This window comes from Erpetoichthys calabaricus, chromosome 8 (genome assembly GCF_900747795.2).
Source record: "Erpetoichthys calabaricus chromosome 8, fErpCal1.3, whole genome shotgun sequence".
Classification (NCBI taxonomy): domain Eukaryota; kingdom Metazoa; phylum Chordata; class Cladistia; order Polypteriformes; family Polypteridae; genus Erpetoichthys; species Erpetoichthys calabaricus.
Genome location: NC_041401.2, coordinates 37,965,723 through 37,986,713, shown reverse-complemented (window position 1 = coordinate 37,986,713; position 20,991 = coordinate 37,965,723). Strand labels below are relative to the sequence as shown.

At 36.9% G+C, this 20,991-nt stretch overlaps 1 protein-coding gene across 7 annotated transcripts in view; it reads left to right on the top strand.

The window, feature by feature from the left end:
- The window catches only part of fmnl2a (formin-like 2a), a 363,272-nt gene extending 344,421 nt beyond the window's left edge, over positions 1-18,851 (top strand). For 2 of the 7 annotated variants that reach the window (XM_028806470.2, XM_028806465.2), the window contains 6 exons: positions 4,012-4,175; positions 4,309-4,410; positions 8,173-8,271; positions 10,035-10,158; positions 17,218-17,314; positions 17,826-18,851. In XM_028806470.2, the coding sequence (XP_028662303.1) occupies positions 4,012-4,175; positions 4,309-4,410; positions 8,173-8,271; positions 10,035-10,158; positions 17,218-17,314; position 17,826 (587 nt within the window). In that variant the 3' untranslated portion in view covers positions 17,827-18,851. Of the gene's footprint in view, positions 1-4,011; positions 4,176-4,308; positions 4,411-8,172; positions 8,272-10,034; positions 10,159-10,992; positions 11,125-17,217; positions 17,315-17,825 lie in introns of all 7 variants that reach the window. The other 5 variants (XM_028806471.2, XM_028806466.2, XM_028806468.2 and 2 more) reach the window with 3 other exon arrangements.
- Positions 18,852-20,991: the final 2,140 nt, after the last annotated feature.

The following is a 20,991-nucleotide window of genomic DNA, read 5'->3' as shown; positions in this document are numbered from 1 at the left end:
CCAAGAACACTTGTCACTTCATAAATTCCATTGAAGTATCTTAGATTCTGCTATCCTGTTACTGAGTGCAGGTGTGCTATTGGTTGGGAGTGTGATTCTATCTATAGATGCCCATAAGTGGTGCATTCAATTTTGGGCCATTTTGTTATCTCTGTGCACACAGAATGTGAGCAAAAAAGACAAAAATCTATCACAATAATTGTTTTAAACCTAAAATATAATGAAGGCACGATCACTTGGTGAATGCAAAGTTGACAAGGAGAGAACAAAGCAAACCCACTTCATAAAAAGGTTTCCAATGAGATGGCTTCCTCATTCTACCACCTCCCAAAACCATAATCAACCGTTATCCCTTTCTTTTTTTTGTTCATGACTCTGGACCACAGCTTCTCTCCTTCCCACAAGTAAGACTTCACCTAGTATGCCTCCTAGTTTTAAAGTAAGTACTACACTGTGGCCTTGTAAAACACCATTCTGAGATTTTTGGGAAGTTGAGGTATGAGCAGAGTTTTCAGGACAAAGTGCCATCGAAACACTCTAGGGATATAACAGCTCCCTTAGGCAGTTTTTAAAGAGCCAGGCACTTGTGAAAGCCTTCTGGCTGTGTGACCAAGTGTTTCTTGGTTTATGGAGCCCCTCACCTATCCCATGTGGTATACAACAACATCCAATTCACTGTCTAAAGGAACTGCTTTTCTTCCATTCCTCAAATGGTTCACTAACTTTTATCTGGTGCCAACCCATCATGCACAGCAGGTACACAGTACACTGCCTGCAGGAGACACCGTCTCGTTCATGGACATGCAGAAGTGTTCGTCAGCCAATGTGGAACTCTTTGTCTGATTAGGCCCATGTTAGGGCAAATCCCTGCTATGTGGCTTTTCTGAGGTACCCTTTCCCTGGCAACTGTTTCAGTCAGCATCTAAGGTTGAGTGAAGTAAGCACTGAAAAATTCAGGAACCTTATTGTGTCTAGTTCTCAGGACAAAATATGTTCTTGTCTACAATGACAGTGCATATTACTCTTTCATTCTGTCTTTTTTTTCATGTTACTTGGTACGTAAGGCACGGTTTAAAACATGTGCACACATTTAGAGACTACTATAAAATCCTTATATTCCTTACACTTCTGGATGTGTTACAGATACCACAAATAGATACTCTCAGTGCAGAGGAACTGGATAAACCTCTGGCACTAACAGAAATACTAGATGCTATAAAGTCATTTCAGAGTGGGAAAGCAGCAGGCCCCGATGGCTACCCTGCTGAATTTTATAAGAAATTCTCCACTCAGCTAGCTCCCCTCTTATTAGGAACATTTACAGAAACTAGTGACAATAAAATTCTACCTCAAACTTTTCACCAAGCATTAATCACCGTCTTTCCTAAACAAAATAAGGACTTATTACAATGTGCATCATACAGACCAATTTCACTTCTGAATAATGATGTTAAGATACTCTCCAGAGTCCTAGCTAGAAGGATGGAGAAAGTGCTGCCCTTGGTAATATCACAAGATCAAACTGGATTTATTAAAGGCCGACACTTAGCTTCCAATCTTCAACGCCTGTTTAATGTGATATAATCACCCGCAAAGTCAAACACCCCAGAGATTTTAGTTTCGTTAGATGCAGAAAAAGCATTTGATATGATTGAATGGAACTACCATTGGAGAAATTTGGGTTTGGCCTGAACATTCATGCAGGCCTGAACATTTATGCATGGATCAAACTACTGTATACCAATCCAGAAGCTTCAGTTTGTATTAACAAGGTTAATTCAGACAACTTTAAACTAGAACGTGGTACCAGACAAGGATGCCCCTTGTCACCACTGCTTTTTGCAATCGCCATTAAGCCACTGGCAGTTCACTGTAGAAATGCTTATGAGATAAAGGGGATTGTCAGAGAAGGACTTGAAAAGAAAATTTCTCTGTATGCAGATGATATGGTACTGTATATATCAGATCCACAAAATTCTGTGCCTGCAGTCCTAACAGCACTAACAGAATTTCAAAAGATTTCTGGTCTCAGAATAAATTTTCTCAAGCACACAATATTAGATTGGACACCTTCCCTTGTATCATTGCAGATCAGTTTAAATACCTAGGAGTAAACATCTAAACCTCTCTATCAACAAAATGTTTCTGTCTGTATGGAAAGAATTAAGCAAGACTTGCATAGATGGTCAACCCTTCATCTCACTTTAGCTGGAAGAATTAACATTGTTAAGATGAATATCCTTCCTAAGCTTCTCTTTTTATTTCAAAACATTCCAATATACATCAATAAATCGTTTTTTAAGAAATTAGATTCAACCATAACCTCATTTATTTGGAATTCAAAACAAACACGTACCCAGAGAGCGACCCTACAAAAACCTAAAGCGTAAGGCAGCATGGCTCTACCTAACTTTCAGTTTTATTATTACTGGGCAGCAAATATACAAACTATAAAAACCTGGACATGGACACAAATAGATGAACATATACAGGCTTGGTCCTCAATAGAAATAAAATCCTGCAGCACTTCTTTATATCTCTTGCTTTGTGCCCCAATAAATGCAAGTTATCGCCAATATACTAACAACCCAACTGTACTTCACTCACTCGGAATATGGAACCAATGTAGAAAGCATTTTAAGATAAAGAAGCTTTTATCTGTGGCACCTCTGCATGAGAATCACCTTTTTCAACCCTCTCAAACATATGCAGTTTTTAATGTCTGGAAAACATTTGGGATTAAATCACTTAGAGATCTGTACATAGACAATGTCTTTGCATCCTACGAACAATTACATTCCAAATTTAACTTTCCAGGAGCACATTTCTTTCACTACCTTCAAATCACAAACTTTGTTAAACAGAACCTGCCCAATTTTTCTCACCTCCCACCTACCTTTATACCGGAAAAAATATTGCTCAGTCTTGAGAACTCAGACAGCATTTCTGCAATATATAAAACCATTCTAGAGTCCCTCCCTTTCAAAGATCCAAGAGGAAAATGGGAAAAGGATCTCTCACTCAACACCTCATAAAAGGAGTGGAAGGTAGCAATGCGGGGAATTCACTCAAGCTCCATATGTGCAAAGCATATAATTATACTCAAAATTATATATCGAGCACATCTGTCTCGCTTAAAATTGTCCAAAATGTTTCCAGGGCATGATCCAACCTGTGAACGCTGCAATCAAGCTCCAGCCTCACTGGGTCACATGTTTTGGGCCTGCACCAAATTAACATCATTGTGGACAAAACTTTTTAAATGCCTCTCAGACAGCCTGGACGTCACGATCCCTCCTAATCCACTAACAGCTGTGTTTGGTGTTCTTCCAGATAGGCTTAAAGTGGAGAAGGACAAACAAACTGTGATTGCCTTTACTTCACTATTGGCACGTAGACTTATCTTGCTCAACTGGAAGAATCCGAACTCTCCTATTCTAAGTCAGTGGGTAACTGATGTCATATACTATTTGAAACTGGAAAAAATCAAATTCTCACTTAGAGGATCTGTGCAGAACTTTTTCAAAACCTGGCAGGATCTAATCAATAACATTCTAAAATAAGCTTTTAAAGCACTGAGGAAGCAGATTCTCTCCCCTTTTTTTCTTCTCCATTTATCTTTATTCACTTATTAATTCATCTATTTACTTATTTTTACTAGCTTTAAGTTTTACTCTGCTGGCATAGCTCTCTTTCTCAGGGGTTGGGGTTGATTTGTTTTCAATCTTATTTTTGTAAAAATTGATTTATTTTTAAGGAATATTGTGTGATTTCAATAAAATCAATAAATAATAAAAAAATAAAAATTAAACATGTGCCCTCAACACCTTACACACGGCAAGGCAGGTCACTAACTCCATTCTGTCTTTTTTTATTTTATTTGAAGAAAATAAACATTCTATACGATCAAGTCTAACTTATACAATGAAGAAAATAATATTATATACAATCAAGTCGAACATAGCAAAACAGAATTCAACACCCATCCATTGTTCTGTCTTTTTTTGATAGTATCCCTTGAGAATGTACTCTTGGACGTAAAAGAACTGCAGAGGGGGCTTGACCTGACAAAACGTGAATACAGCATGCATGGCCACAACAACCTACTTAAGGACTTCATCAACAACAATGAGGGAAAACTCAAGAAACTCCAGGATGATGCCAAGATTTCACAGGTCAGTGTTGTCGGTCTTTTAGACATCCTGCTACTCCTCCTTACAGCCACCTCTGTCTGCCTTTAAATGACTACTATGAATCTGACTGTTTTTTTTTTTTTGTTGTTGTGTTTTTTTTTTGTCTTCTGTGCAGGATGCATTTGACGAAGTAGTAAAATACTTTGGAGAAAACCCCAAGACTACTCCTCCATCTGTCTTCTTTCCGGTCTTTGTCAGATTTGTAAAAGCATACAGGGTAAGATTAGTTATTGTCACCACTTGACTGTCTGATCACCTGCTCAGTTTTATAGCAGACTGGAGTTTTTCATCACTTTTTTGTTTTTATTTTTTTATTTATTTTAATAATGTACTTATTACATATCAGGCAGCCAACAGAGCACTAGTTACTGTTATTACCTCACAGCAGTCGAGACCATAGCCTGGCTATGTGTGGGTGAGAGGATTTTTTCCTTACATTCCAATGGAATTTAGATTAATAGGCAACTCTAAATTAGCTGTGTATGATCAAAAGTGTGTGTATGTGTGTGTGTGTGTGTGTGTAGGTGTATGTGTGTCAAATGTAGTATTGTCCAGATATGCGCTTGCCTCTTGTGATGCAGTTCTGGATTATGCAAGTTCACTAAATGGATGGATAATTCATATAAATCTATTATTACACTATCACGAAGACAGCTCTCTAAAGTAGCCATCAAATTTAAGAATATTTTCATGAGGTCTTTTCATCTGCACATTAGGTTTCCATTTCATTGAATCAATAATGACATATTGCTTATACACCATGATAAAGCTGTTAGGTTTTATAAGATGAGAAAGTAAAGCAAATTGTAAGAATGCTTTTATAAAGTTGTTTACCAATATTAAACTGGTTTCCTGAGGTAAAATGTAAAAAAACTGAAACCTTAATCCTTCACCTTTATTCAAACCTAAAAAGTTCAAAAATCATACGCACATACGTACATAATATCTAAACCACTTAATTCGGTTGGGGGGGGGGGGGGGTAGTATTAGGTGCCAAAAAGAACACTACACTGAATGGGGTGCCATTCCTTCAAAGTGCTTGTAGACACCTCTTTCACATATGGGATAATCTGAAATCACCAGTTAACCTAACGGGTATGTCTCTGGAGGTATTGGAGAAAACAAACCCACATGCCATGCAGACTCGAAACACACACAGATTTGAGCTCAGGATTCATCATGTGCTAACCACTGTGCTATCATAATACCCTCAAAAATGTTATCTAACAACTTCATATAGAATGTGAGACTTAAAATGTGTTAAATCAATGGTTCTAAAACTCGCTCTTGGGCACCCAGCACACAACATGTGGCATGCAGGTTTTTATTCCAGACAGATTCACAATCAGTAATAATAGCTGATCTCATTTAATTAGCTGGTCTTTTTTGTTTTCTCTTACTCTGTATTGAGAAAGGCACATAAGTACGATATTTCCATTAATTAATAGACATTTAGAAATACTTCAGTATCAAAGCCACAAATTAGTAAATAATGAATTAATAAAAACCAGAAGACCTGGAAAAGTTGAATGAAAATCAAGAGGACAATATTGTTAAAAAGTAAAGAAAAAAAAGGTGCATTATCCCCATATAACTGCTTAGTACATTTTTATAAAAATTTACCAGACTTAATTATGTAATTTCTACATAAACCCCAAAAAACAGAAACAACAGCTCATTTAATTGTGCAAGAAATCCAATTAAAAACAGAAGTTGACTGTAGCCACAGTGGGTCACCAGGACCAAGTTTGGGAATCACAATACTGGATCATTTATTGTTTTGTCACATCGTATCATGGTTGTTAACTGTAACACACTCCAACGTCAGTGTCGTAAAATATTTTGAAAAAGTCAAAATGGTCAAGGCATCCCCTACTGCCTCAGCATGTGTGTTCAATAAGCACAGGCCAGGAGCACACTAATATTTCTTCTGTATCTGAGTACAGTCCTAAATACAAATAGAATCATGATGGCATGTCCCTATTTGTGCATGGCTCCCATAACAACAACATCGAGTACTCTAGACAATCCATTTGTTTCTATACCACCTGGGATGTACCAGGACATGGCCCACTTGCCTATGCTTACGGGGGCAATGTGAGTGACATTCATGTTAAAGGGCAGAATGTACCTGTCATATCATTTTAAATTTTAGGCCACACGAAAGACATTAGTAATGGCTCTGGTAAGTATAAGAAAAACATTGTATTGACCCCTTTCTTTTGACATCCACTGCACGCCCAACCTACCTGAAAAGGGGTCTCTCTTTGAACTGCCTTTCCCAAGGTTTCTTCCATTTTTCCCTACAAGGTTTTTTTGGGAGTTTTTCCTTGTCTTCTCAGAGAGTCAAGGCTGGGGGGCTGTCAAGAGGCAGGGCCTGTTAAAGCCCATTGCGGCACTTCTTGTGTGATTTTGGGCTTTACAAAAATAAATTGTATTGTATTGTATTGTATTGTATTGACATGGGCTATGTATGCACTTTGCTGTTGATTTGATTATCACATTGGAGATTGCTGAAGTGACGCCATATTCATCAGTGAACAGATTCTAAAACGTGTAGATATGAGGGCCAAAACAACAAAGCAGTGCCCTTAAAGTATCTGAGTTAAGTAATTACTGTCAAGGAAAAATGTGAGGAAGAAATGTGTACTGGTGGCCGATCTACGGCACATTTCGCTAAATGTTGTTCTTGTATAACTGTGTATGTGACAAATAAAGAAATCTTGAATATTGATTTACAAAGCATGAGAAGTGAGGAAAAATGCTATTGCATCAAAAAGGAAAAATGTAGCAAACTATATTAAGGGCAGTTGTGCTTTATAGAGCAGAGGCGTTGACAGTGTGAAGAAGGAAGAGCAAGAACTGGAGATGACAGAAGTAAATGTGCTTTTTGGATTCAGGGTTCAAATCAATACAAAAGTGCAATTCCCAGAACTGCACACACCATAAAATAATAATATAATGAAATATGGTCATATTCCAGTGTGCCTGTTATAATCTGTTTGGATTTTAAAAATCATCTCAAAGTCACATCCATTTTCTTTACATAGTGTTCAAAGACACCATACCTGTGTCCCTCTAGCCTGATTAGTAAAAGTGTTGTGTGTCTCAGTTCAACCATGCTGAAAGTTCAGTTCCAGTTATGCCACGTGATGAAGATGCTCATTTGGAATAACGCAGGCAATCAGTGCTAGTGGTGACCCTGCCATCTCAGAGTCTGAAATATTAACCACTTATCTGCATGCATACTACAGGGGAGCCCGTCCTAGCAGCAAACAACACATGATGCAATACATACAGCCACGTTCCTTGTGGTGGTTGGTGGTTAGTCATATAAAGAGAGACTTTTTCAAAAATACTTAAAGAAATAGTGGAATATTTTTTAAAAATGCATTTTTTTCCGGGGTGAACTCTGAGTGGAGGCATGCATTTAAAGGAATACTTCACCCAAAAGTATTTTTTTTTTTTAAATATGTTACTTGCTCCATGTGCTTTGTAGTGATGGCCAAAAAAAATGTAATGTCATGTTTTCATGCAGAATGGAGAGAAATGTGTCAATGTCATAACAGAACTCAATGGTGGTCAGTGCTGTACAATAGCAAACAATGTGAAAACGGTCCATGGAAAAAAGAAATACAAATTCATGTTACTCGTGCTGCATAAATGACAGGTCTGTTAGAGGAATACACATTATACTTATTTAAATGGGATTCAATTTGTTGGCAATATCTGGGAATAACTTTAATGTATCTTGAAAAGTATCAAATCATTTTTAGCCCGAAGGAAATAAAAATAAAATGGACAATCATTGAGGAAAACTTAGGAGTCAGCCTGATAACTGCAAGTCATCCAACATGCAACTAGAAGTGTTTGAATGTGAGCAGATGTCCAAAAATATTGTGGAGTACATTTAAAAGTAATACATTAAGGTGGTGTTGAATGACACTGTTAGGCATAAAATATTTTTTTATTCTTATAGCATGCTGAGGAAGATAATGAACAGCGGAAGAAGCAGGAACAGGCACTAATGGAGAAGTTGTTGGAGCAGGAGGCTCTGATGGAGCAGCAAGACCAAAAGGTACTTTCAGTACACAGGGCACCGTACAGTATAATGAACAAAGGAATATATTTTTGTTTAGGTATTTAAAGCAATACATAGAAGGAAATATTTAAAAAGAGAACAGAAAAGAAATTCTAGTCTCCAAATTCCACTTTCCCTTGACTGAACTATCACCCAGGTGCTTGCTCCTGTGGTTTAGATAAATGTCAGTGCTTTATAAGGAAAATGACAACAGTCTAACAGTGTAATTCTCACCAGGTCCTATTCCGTCATCCTCAAAAGATGAATTACCTTTCCTGGCGAATTAAGCTGGTGCTGTGTTTCCCAGAGAGGTCTAAATATCCATTCACTGTAAAAAAAAAAGGGATAGAAAGACTACAATATGTATTGTTTCTACTTCATTTACTGCAGAATACATCAAAGAGTTATTCCTCAGAGTTGAATAAAAGGATTTGCCCTAGAGTGATATAATAAATACCACCTTCACAAATAAAGACCAGACAATAGGAAAAGCCATTTTAATGGATAATGCACATATGAGTTATCCCAGTTCTGTATCACAGTCCAGAGATGCCCAGGCTTAATTCTAAAATGTCTCTCTAACTCAGTTTTAACTTCTTACACGAGTACTTCTGCTGTACCACCCCTCTCTACACGGGTCTTGTTTCATTTTTGGAGAGGCCCTCTCTTTTATGTATATACCACATTTTGTGAATACTGCTGACATACATTTTCATTTCAACGTACACTGACAATGTATGTGCACAAAGAAATTTTATGTTGCCTCTTTAACTGAAAAAGGCCATCCCAAGGCACTTGGCTTGAACATTATAAGATGCATAATATTTTGAGAGCAGGAGACAAGATAGGTAACTTGCTCAGTAATAACACATTGAGTTTGGGTTTGGATTTGAATCTTTGAACTTTGTTTCCAGTCCAGCTTCTGTAAAATTGCTAACAAGACTGCCCTGTACCAACGCAACAGAAGAGCTCGATGTTATTGTAGTTTACTGATGTATGAATTAAGCAGTATGTCCCTGCTTGACTTGTACTGTTTTTTGGATTGTTAAACTCGCTTTTTTTATCTGTGCAAGCTAAGTTGTACACTGATGTTGACTGCTATGAGGGATTCTAATAATATGACTACTGAAACATTGCAGTTAATTTCTAACACCTGTTACTTTAAAGTAACACAAGACACAAAGGGTTACCAGGTAAAGACATTAATACTCTAAATTAGTCCACACGTGCTGACAGTTTCTACATTCAACATACAGTATGTAATCAAGCTAAAATCTTACATTGGTGTGTTTTATTGAGCAGTTTAGTTGGATGTTCAATTTTGAATACATCACAGCACAGCATCAGACATCAGGATCAGAATCTAAATTCAGTTTATTGGCCAGGTACACTAATGTGTACTAGGAACGTGTCTTGATAGTACTGGTGCAACATATAAGGGCAATACAGAATGCAAAAGGTAAAATACAAAATATGATGCAGTATACAAGGGCAATACAAATAAAAGATAAATTAGGATTAGAATGTGCAGGTAGTCTATGTGTGCAGGTATACATAGATAGTGAGTAGAAGCTCAGACCGGATTAGTCAAAAAGCTCAAACTTGACATACCAGTTACTTGTTCTTTTTAATAAAAAAATAATAATTCCAGCTATTGTAGGATGGTCCATATGGTAGTTATAAGAAAAAAATTGCCACATTATTTACATTTTTAAATACATGAAAAAAATGTATAAATGTATATCTTTCCCTACAAACAGTCCCCTTCACACAAAAATAAGAGACAACAGCAAGAGTTAATTGCAGAGCTGAGGCGGAAGCAGGTCAAAGATAACAGACACGTTTACGAGGGAAAAGATGGAGCTATTGAGGACATCATTACAGGTGAGTGTAACGTGAATAGAAATTTGGATGTGCAACACAACAAGAGTCTGAAAATATACTTTTTATGTGTAAGGGGATTTGAAAACTGTTGTTAAGTCAGTATGTGTTACAATTCACTAACCCTTTCCTTCATCAGGAAAAAATGGTTTAAAAATGAATGAAGGTGAGATATTCACTAGTCACAGATGTGCGGGTGTGTTTTACAAAAAGGAACTTAGCACCAAACACACAAACGCACATCTGTGTGTCAGGCATAGTCCTTTACACACGCCACCTGATTTGAACAAATATTTAATGCTTAGAAACTGAGCTTGGCTGTGACCAGTAACCTGTAACTTACAGATGAAGGATTAACCTTCAGCATGGCTACTTTTTAAGTAGTTTTGCTGTTTAGGCAAAGTGGGCCAAAGGGACACAGCTTATGCAGTATTTCTAAACAGGTTAAAAAGTAATCCTTACTCATTGCTGTACTTTCCTTGGTGTTCCCCCAGCCCGGCTGCGCTGCATATACTGTGTTAATGACGCACGTCAGAGTCTTTATTGTTTCATCAGTGCTGCTTGCATTGTTTTAATTGAACAGCTGGCATTGTTACTTTAGAGCCTGATCAATTAAAGATCAAATCTGACTCATTCTGTTTTAATACCTGTTTTAATAACTAATTATGTTTAATCTGTCATGTTTAAAGTGATATTTTCAATTCAGATTTTAACAGTACTGAGATCAAGTCTCCATCAGTGTTGTTCAATTTTGTAGTTTTCTAACAAAGTACTAAAAATGTGGTGTTTGCTACTTACCATGTTTTCTGTCTTGTCTGGCTGTTGTTTTCAATGCAGTACTGAAGACAGTCCCCTTTACTGCCCGAACAGCCAAGCGTGGCTCTCGCTTTTTCTGCGATCCCGTTCACACTGAGGAGTTCCATTACTAAAATTAATCACTTCCTCAGCTGATGCTCTTAAAAGGTTTCTGTACGTTGAAACTTGTTGTATGCTTGTTTTTTTTTTCTCCCACTGTTAATGTTTTTTTTTTTTTAATTTAAAAGACCACCTTGGTGTTTAACATTTGTGTCTGGTGTTCTGTGAGACTATTTTTTCCCCATTGCATGCCACCTGGCATGAAATTCCAAGACCATGGAAGATACTCCACGTTGTTTCCATGCGTGTGTCAGCATGAGATGCCATTGTCATCACACGGTTCATCTGACTTGACTTCTGTATATTGTGTGTTCTTTTTCTCATGAGAGAGCAAAGGATAATGTCACAACATTTCAATTTACAATTAAGAAATTCAGCATGGGCTAGGCCTTAGTGTTCCATTTTTCAAATTAGTAACAATTTCTCTACTATGAGTTTTTATTAAAATTGCTCATAATGGGTTGTTTGTCAATCTATTTTATCAGAAAATATTTTCCCCTTATACTTAAAATGCTGTGGCTAATCATGTACCATAAATTAATCTGTGCTAAAATTAAGTAAATGAATATCGCTGCCAGTGACTAATTGGTCTAACTGCACAACAAGTACTCATGTAAGTCAGATTTTTGTCTCCTATTATAGTCATGAAGAAATGTTAAATATTTAATTTGTATATGTGGCATTATACTTGCTTTCCTAATATTGACTTATCACTGGGAAATTAAATGTTCATGAAGCACTAGTGTGACTTATGCATGTCTGTTAGATCTGTGGTGTTTATTTCTGTCGATTTGTGCTTTTTGTGTCATTTACTCAACTCTTTTTCCTGCACAATTTTACCTGTCTGTAAAATTTGCACTTTTATCTCTTGCTTTGTGTACAAAAAACAGTGCATGGGGTGAAAGTTAAAAATGTCAATTTGCATGCGAGTGTCAAGTCATCAGGGGGAACCTCTTATCCTTGAGGAGCTTTCTTAGTAACGCTTAATGCATACAAAAGCCTGTCTATTGTCACTTGAAGAGAATTATGCATACTGTGGCACTATGCTGCATAATACCAAGAAAATAAAAGATGCAAAGGGCAATTCCAGTCAGCAATCCATTTAGTTTTTCTTTCAAAATCTAAAGTCAGTTTTGCTTATATTGTGTTGTAAGATATTTCCTGATAAAGAAATTTTTGAAATTGGGACATGCATCATAAGAGAGGCATAAAGATGCTGCTGGATCTATACTGTTATCCAGATGTACTGTATAGTTACATAAAAATCCTGCATTCAAATGATTTTGTGCATCTCAGATTATAATTCTTAAAATAGTGTTACAATTAGTTTGATTGCATTTTATCATCATTCAGCAACTATGAACTCAACTTTAAAATGCATCTTGCTACAAACACTTTATAAGCAAAGATAAAGCACTTACTTATATGGTAAAACAATTGACTGACATAAAACTAACATGTAAAATCCGTAAAGGTAAGACGTCACTGTGTATGTTCTGCGCTAAAAAGGCCAAATCGGCTTACAGCTTCTATTGACATCGTTTTCCTTGTTCTATTATCTCCTGTTTTTCTCTTAAAACAATTAAACCCCTTTCTAAGAATCTTTTCCAATTTGTCATTTCCCTTTTCTCCTAAGCTCATCAGGACTGACTCACAAGTCGTATCCAGAAAATAACACCGGTATCAGTCTGCTTAGTGAGCAGTGCGAAACATCTCGTTTCCATTCTAGGCATGGTTTCTAAACTGCCTACATCTCAGTCATTTGATTGACAAGTTGTAGTTCAAATATTGGGTGTTGTAGTCTCTTTAGGAAATAATATAATTTTAACAGAAGATGTGCGGAAATACAAACATTGAGAAAAGTTTGTGAACTGTATGCAATTATTCCTTATATATTCATGCACTTTGACCCAAAATGTGATCTGATTCTCACCATGATTGTCATAATAGATACAAGGAATATGGTTAACAAATAACATGCAAAAGGATAGTCAAACACACTAATATAACCACTCACTGCTTTTGTTAAAAAAGGTATACATACATGTAGAATCTGACTACTCAGAGTTGTGTGCCAGCCAATTGCTGCTCTTAAACAGATGTTTTTCCAGTTTTCTGCTACATTCGTTTTTAATATCCCACTGCATTTATTCATTTGTCGTAGGAATTGAACAAGTATAGCTATTTTTTTATATCTCTTGAATTTCTTTTTTTTTTTTGTGACTAAAGCCATTGCTAATCACCATACCCGTTTAACTCTAACTGCTGTTTTTTATTGCTTTTTTGTGGATCTGCCTGTGTCTACTCTGTTGTCACTACTTGAATATAACAAAACATAACTGCAGATCTTCAGTTTCATTGGCAAGTCCTTTTATATTGTTTGTCATAGGTTTTAATACACAGTAGCTAAATGTTTCAAGTTCTTTTCATTATTTTCCATACCATTTCCATTAAATTTATAATTCAAAATGAGCAGACACAGAATCAAATGACAATTAATCCTCAAGAGGAGTTCATGCTTCAGTTATGATCACTTTTATGATCATTAGCACAAGGTTAAATAAATAAAACATTTTCAAAGAATTAACAAAGCAAAATTATAATAAGAAAACCTAGTCATTTGGTAACTTTCAGTCAAATAATTAAAACGTTTTGGAAAATTTCTGTAGTAACGCAAGGAGGTAGAAACTGGGAAATAAATACATGTTTCAATATGTCAGATTAAAAGATGTGATTTTCAACAAAAACATACACCAGTTGCAGCCTTCCACGGACTCTGTTGAGGTCTTTGGTAATTAGTGCTGTTAATTAGAAATGATTAGACTGAGTAGAAGTATGGAAAAAAAATATAAAATAAAAAAAACAAGTCAGAGGTTGCAAACAATCCAGAAGAAACTGCTCGAAATCAACAGGCCATTCCTGTACAGACTACTCATCAATTTCCCAAACCCTCTTATTCTAAAGAGGGTTGCAGTGAAGTTGGAGTCCACCCCAGCAAGCATTGGGTACAAGGCAGGAACAATCCCTTGACGGGGAAAAAGTCCATCATAGGGTGAAAATACACACATGGGCCAATGTAGCATCATTAGTCCACTTCACCTGCTTGTCTTTGAACTGTGGGAGGAAACCGGAATACCCATAGAAAACCCAAGCAGACATGAAGAACAGGGAAACTCCACCTGGGATCTGAACACAGACAGATCTCCTTGAAGCGAGGCAGCTTCTATATAATCGAATGTTCATGAATTCCTCATAAGAAAATTCAGAGTAAGTGTAGTATTCATGGGAGCAATGAAAAAAAAAGCTCATCTCAAGTTTGCTAAAGTCATGAAAAGTGAGACACATGGAAATGGGTACATGAAATTGTGAGTTTTTGCCTGCAACCTTTATAGCTGTCCAAAAAGAAACATTACATTCCAAAAAAGAAGCAATGTGAAGGCAATAGAGTAGTTTGGCATAGCTTTGCAACATCAGGATGGCAGGTTCTTCAATTGCCAGTTCCTCCATTATTATTTTTTCTTTTGCTCTTCTGTTCATTTCTTAATATGATTTACCATCTTTCAGATAATATGTCCTGTCTTAGCCTTCCTCATGACTTCTTTCCCTCCAATTTATTCTCCATCACTATTTTCAACAGTCAATCTCCTCTTAGTACATGTTGTGGACGCTAGGGGCGCTGTTGCCCCATTGAACTGACCACATAGACGTCCACGACACATTTAAAACACCAAGAAGATTCTTTAATAATTCTTCAATAAAGTGTACAAAACACCGCACACTCCACAATTCTCAATAATAATAATCACAATAACCAGTCCTCCACTCCCAGCAGCTCCGTCACACTCCCACCCAACTCCGGCTCGGTCTGCTGGAGTTTCCCACAGTCCGTTTAAAGTCTATGACCCGGAAGTATTTCTTCTCTAGGTCAACACCACACCTTCCTTTATCAATTGTCCCGGAAGTACTGCTGGTTTCCGTCCTCGTGACCCAGAAGTACTCCTGGGGTGGCGTAATAATAAAAGTCCTCAGGTTCTTGGTGAGGTCCCCCTGGCGGCACCCACGGCACCCAACAGGGCTGAAGAGATGGACTCCATGTCCAATGCTGCCCTGCGGGAACCCAAGGAACCATTTCCATCCAGGGGAGCTGCCATCTAGCGTCCCGGGGGATGTAGTGCCCTAAAAAGGCTGTCTTCTTTTGTTGAACGCCGGCTGTCCATCACAATGTCCCTTCCAGTTTTGTTACATTCTTCTGTGTTTCACTGAATAAATGATTCTGAAGAGTACTGGAAAACTCTAAAGAAGAATTTTAGGATACTTCTTTTTGAGTTGAAACTTAACAAAATAGGCATTATGCAGCATAACATCAAAAGTAAACACATGAGTAAATATATGGAAAAAGTTTTTTTTTTATATTAATAAGTCAGAAGAAAATTCATTAAAAGCAATGTGCGGGAGTCACCATAAAGTTCAGGGAACATCAGACTAAAGTCTCGACTGTTCCATTAAGAACAGGTAAATGCCCGATGAGTGTGCTCAATAAAGACTTTGTTTCTGAATTGTTTCATTGGACTCTCATTTGTTAAAGGTCAAGCTGATGTCGCATAATGTGACATCTAGTCGTAGGGTATGTCAGACAATGGATCATGACAGTTTACAGGACTGAAAATCAGTGGACGCTTCTAACTTAGCAACTGCATTGTGATTTACTGGCATAGTTTTGCTTGCCCCTTTTTCCTGACAGCCAATAGTTTACTACCTGACGGAGCCATTGCTGTATGAAGGTTTTACAGTTAGCCACAATCTCTGGCAATTTTTTTTTTCGTCAAATCTGTTGCGGTACATAAAACACAAGACATCAGACTGATGAGCTTGTCTTCTGTTTGTGAGGTCCAAAACTCCTGTGTACCTTATTCCTCATCGTCACATTACAGTATATGCATTGTATTTGCAGAAGAGCAAATGACTACAGACAAAACTGATTTTGTCGAGGCAAGTCACAGACTAGTTACAGTGAGTTGCTGGGTATGTCACATTATGTGACTGCCTTTGTAGGAGTGCAACGCTGACTACCCCGACTCACCAGAATTTTGCAAATAAAGGCAGTGACTGAAAATCTCTGGAAAAGTTGTCTAATGTGACATGCCCTTTAGAAGAAAATCAGATCACATGTTGGTTAATCTAATGGAAAGACTATACAGGCATTTCTTCTTTAAATATTACAAGGCTCATTTTTGTTTGATATTAAGCTATGCTTTTAAAACCTGGGCACCAATAACATCATCTTCCATATCATATATTTAGTTTGCATAGTTTTTTTTTCAAGGGAGTAAATTTCCATTGTAACTATTATATAAAATGCATGTGAACATGTTTAACAGAAATGTCAGTGTCATCCATAGGAAATGCATTCAGAACACCCTGTTGTGGCCATTTTCAATAAGCAAGTAAATGAGCACTAGGTATCTGTGAACGTTACAAAAATGTTTTTGGTCAGTCGTAAGTGACATAAATATGGCCAACAATTTTATTTTTCACATCACACATTTAGTTTACATAGATTATACTCAAGAAAGTACATTTCCATTTAACCTGTTCTATAAAATGTAAATGAACATGTTTAGCAGAAATTTCAGCGTAATCTGTAAGAAATGGATTCAAAACAACATGATGTGGCCATTTTGAACATGTAAGTAAATGAGCATTAAACATCTTTGAATGTTTCCAAAACCATTTTTGGTCAGTCGCAAGTGACATAAATATGGCTTCAGTTATGCCTTGGTGTGGTTCTCCAGACAGCAGCATGCATATGGAATTGAAAGACATTTATTTCTTGGAATGCATTTTTCTTTTTTCTTTTTTTTTGTAATTTGCTTGATTCATCGTTGATTTCCTTCAGGTGGCATTTATGTTCTCTTGCTGGTCAATTTCCAAAGCAGCTTGGGTTGGGTTTTACTTTTCAGATGCCCTGACTGAACCCGTAACAGCTGCCCTGCCCTCTCCTTCGCTCCTAATCTCTCTGCCTGCTGGCTGTCTTGCTGCCACAGCTGATGTAGAGCAAGGTCTGCAAAGGAACACTTAGGAAATTTTCTTAAATGTTCATCCTATTTTTTTAAAACTTAACCATCATTTTGTGTTTTCTTCATTTAGCCCTAAAGAAGAATAATATAACTAAATTTCCAAATGTTCACTCGAGGGTAAGGATTTCTTCTAGCACACCGGTGGTGGTGGATGAAACACAGACTTGGCAAGCATCAATTTTTTACCTAATTTCAATTTCTGTGCAAAAGTATTTTAGAATTAGGTCACAGACCTGACTGAATTTGTTACTAGATCATTGCCTGTTTGGAATATTTCCCGTAAAGCATGATTTCTTTAAACATCAAAACTACCTGACCTTTACTTATTTTTAAAATTTAATTATAAAGCACCTCAAGTATTACAAAAATCATTTTTATAAAGGGCACATGACTTATAACAGCTTTCCAAACTGTTCCTGCTAATGCTGCCTATTGACGTTTTGAAGGATATAATAGTTGCTAAGCTTCACCATGATTTGATATATGCAGAATGTGTATAAATACACGTCATCTAAGAAATGTCAAATCAATGAAGGCCTTCTCTGATAAGTAAAAAGAAAAATCTATACTGTTTCCATCTAACTCAAGCTGCTTTGTCTGACTTGACTTGCTGATTTAAAAAAAAACAATTATATAGAAAATTAAATTAACTTTCCTCCTTGACTCCTTCATTGACAGATCTTAGGAATCAACCCTACCGACGAGCTGATGCGGTGAGGAGAAGTGTGAGGCGACGCTTTGATGACCAGACCTTGCGCTCAATGAGCAATTCAGAAGTCGCCATGTGAGCGGGAGAAATGTGTGTGTCAAGACAAGTGTGTGCTTGTGAGCGAATGTCGTGCCCTCTGGGTGAAGAGTTAAGTCCCGGCGAATCTGCAGACGTGATCCAGTTGGGGGGAAACTGAGGAAGACAAGGGGAACTCAGGCTCTCGTTTAGAGTCTGGGAGAAAAAAAAAAGAAACAAAACCTGCACGAGCATTTTGAAGCCAAGTGCCTAAATTAAGATGATCTGTTGTTTACTAAAAGCAATATGACTCAACCCGGCTTTACATTTTAATTTCGAGTATCAATAGTTCTTTGCGAACCTGAGACTTAGACACACACGTCTGTATACTTTTTCAGTTTTAAGAATGTAATGGCCAAAGTTTCCTGGTTCTTCAGAAAGGTGTTTTCCCCCATAACAGTTTTGTTACTACAGGACATTCCGGTGCTAATACATACATTAAAGAAGTGTGCTTTTAACTGCACATTCTCATTAGCTGTTTATTACCCAAGGGCTAATGGGGTGCTACTCATATCACTAGTGTCATGAATGACACAAAGCAACGATGCAACTAGGTATCCATCACTCAAGCACTGGTGCGATTCTCTTAACACTTCTACACTCATTACTGCACGCCACAAACTAACAGAATGTTACACAACTGGCCAATTTGGATCTCTCTCTCTTAAAATTAAGACAAAAGGATGTTAAATGTGAATTGTATATAGGATCCTCTGTATTAAGGTATTAACATCTCATTAAGCAGTGTTATCTAGGCTTTCCAAGGACCAATACTTTAAAACTATACAGTTCTAGGCAGTATCTACACAAGTTGACCTCAAGTGCCATGCCTGCCCGGTGCAAAATAATCAATTAATTTTTTATATGATTCCATATTTGATGCACTGTAGACTCGGATGACCTTTGGGAAATTTGCTCTTGTTACACAAAAACGAGGCATGGCACTTCAGACTGCTTTGGTAGCGTAGCAAATAAGGACTGGAGTCTGTTTTTGTTTTTATCTTTAAAAAAAAAAATATGTGCTTTGCTAACAACTAAATCTCATTGAGTCATTCGATATGTTTATAGTAAAAGGTATAATGTATAGTATTTAACCACTGAATTTTATTTCATGTTGCTCATGTGAACCACTTTGTGTCATTGGCATTTTTTTACAATGTGTAGTTATATTAAGGAAAGAAAAACTTTTCTATAATGTACAGATATTTTGCTACAAATTGGTGCAGTTTTTATGTTTGTTTGTTTTTTTTTTAAACTTCTCTTTAATCCTTACATAGCAAATGGTTAATATTGTACATATTGTTTAAGAGCAAATGGTCACAGCGCCCTATGCTAAACAATCTGAATGTTATTTTAACTTATAGTTTTTTTTTCTTTGGTTTGTATATTTAACGAAAATGTCAGAAAAAAAAAATTGGTTTTGCTTTAATAGACCAGACCGACATAAATTACTCAACTTTGCCTTTAAAAAATGAAAATTAATGGTTCAACTTCAATTGTACTTTATGTGCTAAATGGAACATGCCAAGATTTTTAGTCGTTTTATGCCTAACGATAAATAGGCATTACTCCGTGGATGTTAAAGATGACAGGTTTCTAAAACTAAAAGCTGTATTACTGGTCATTTGACCCTAAATTTACCATTTTATAGCATGTGCATTATTAACAAATACACATCAGATAGGTAAATATAATTCTTGACATTTACAAGGAAATTCATCTTTAAATAACAATATTGGCATGTTCTAAATATATTTAAAAGACTCCTGCTTAATTGCATTATTAAAGTAGATTTTAATAAAGCAAATTTCAAGTAAGATCTGGTTTCTCTATGGCTTTGAGCAAATAAACTATTTACACTACTATGATGTCACTGATTGTCATTCTTCACAATACACATACAGAAAAATATACGACGTCACATTATGGCATACCTACTGGTGTGTCTTCTCGGTGGAGTCGACTTTTGGCTGTGGCCCTAAGACAAGAGAATATGTCACTTTCTAACATGATTGCAGGTCTCTAAATTGATGGGTTGGTGTGATTGTGTTGCCAATGGACAGGCATGCCAAGTAGGACTGACATTTGCCTTGTGTGTTTTACTACTGAGATAACTTAGCACTCCTTGGGACTTACAGTTGCTTTCATAAATGAAATGAAATTCCTGAATAACTAGAAATCTTAACTGACACTCCAATTAAATTGAAAATGTCACATCATTTTCTAACCCACTTAATCCAAACCCAGGGGCACCTATCCTAACCAGCATAGGGCACAAAGCAGGAACAAACTCTGAACAGGGTGAAAACACACACACAATGGCCAATTTAGTGTCACCAGTTTATCAAAACTGTATATCCTTGGACAGGGAGGAGAAACTGGAGAACCCAGAGGAAACCCAAACAGACACAAGGAGAACATGCAAACTCCACACAGGGATGACCCAGGACACAAACTCTGGTCTCCTTACTGCTAGGCAGGAGCATTACCACTGTCCCACCGTGCTGCCCTAAATTGAAAATGAATAATCTAATTGTTTATACTGTCCCTGTCCCGACTGATTGGGCATATAACCCACCATTTCTTTACAGCTTTCCACTGAACACTATGTATATGCGAGATGAATTACATGAAGGATGACTGGTTCGTAATCATTCTCCCTTTGAGGCCACACCTTGCACCTTCTCCACCCAATCATAACCAGAAAGATGGCTCCTATTTGGTGATTTGATATGAGTGTGGATGGGTCTTCTTCTCGAGTGCCATGCCTTTCTCAGCATTACTCATTCTGTTGCAGCTGAACAAGACAAATTGTAACCAAAACAGCAGATTAAATCTGGTTGTGCTGTACAGTAAAAACTTGGGTCCTTGAACAATAAAATAATTCATTCTGTAAGATCGATCGACAGTGTCATATTAATATTTTACAAGGCAAAGTCTTAACAATAAAAGGTGAAGGTGCATGCTGTAATTTAAATTAGTGATAAAAAAGACTAAACATTGTGAAGCTTTTGAGGCTTCTTCCTGATTGTGCTGGAAAAAGTTTCCCAAGTTTCAGAG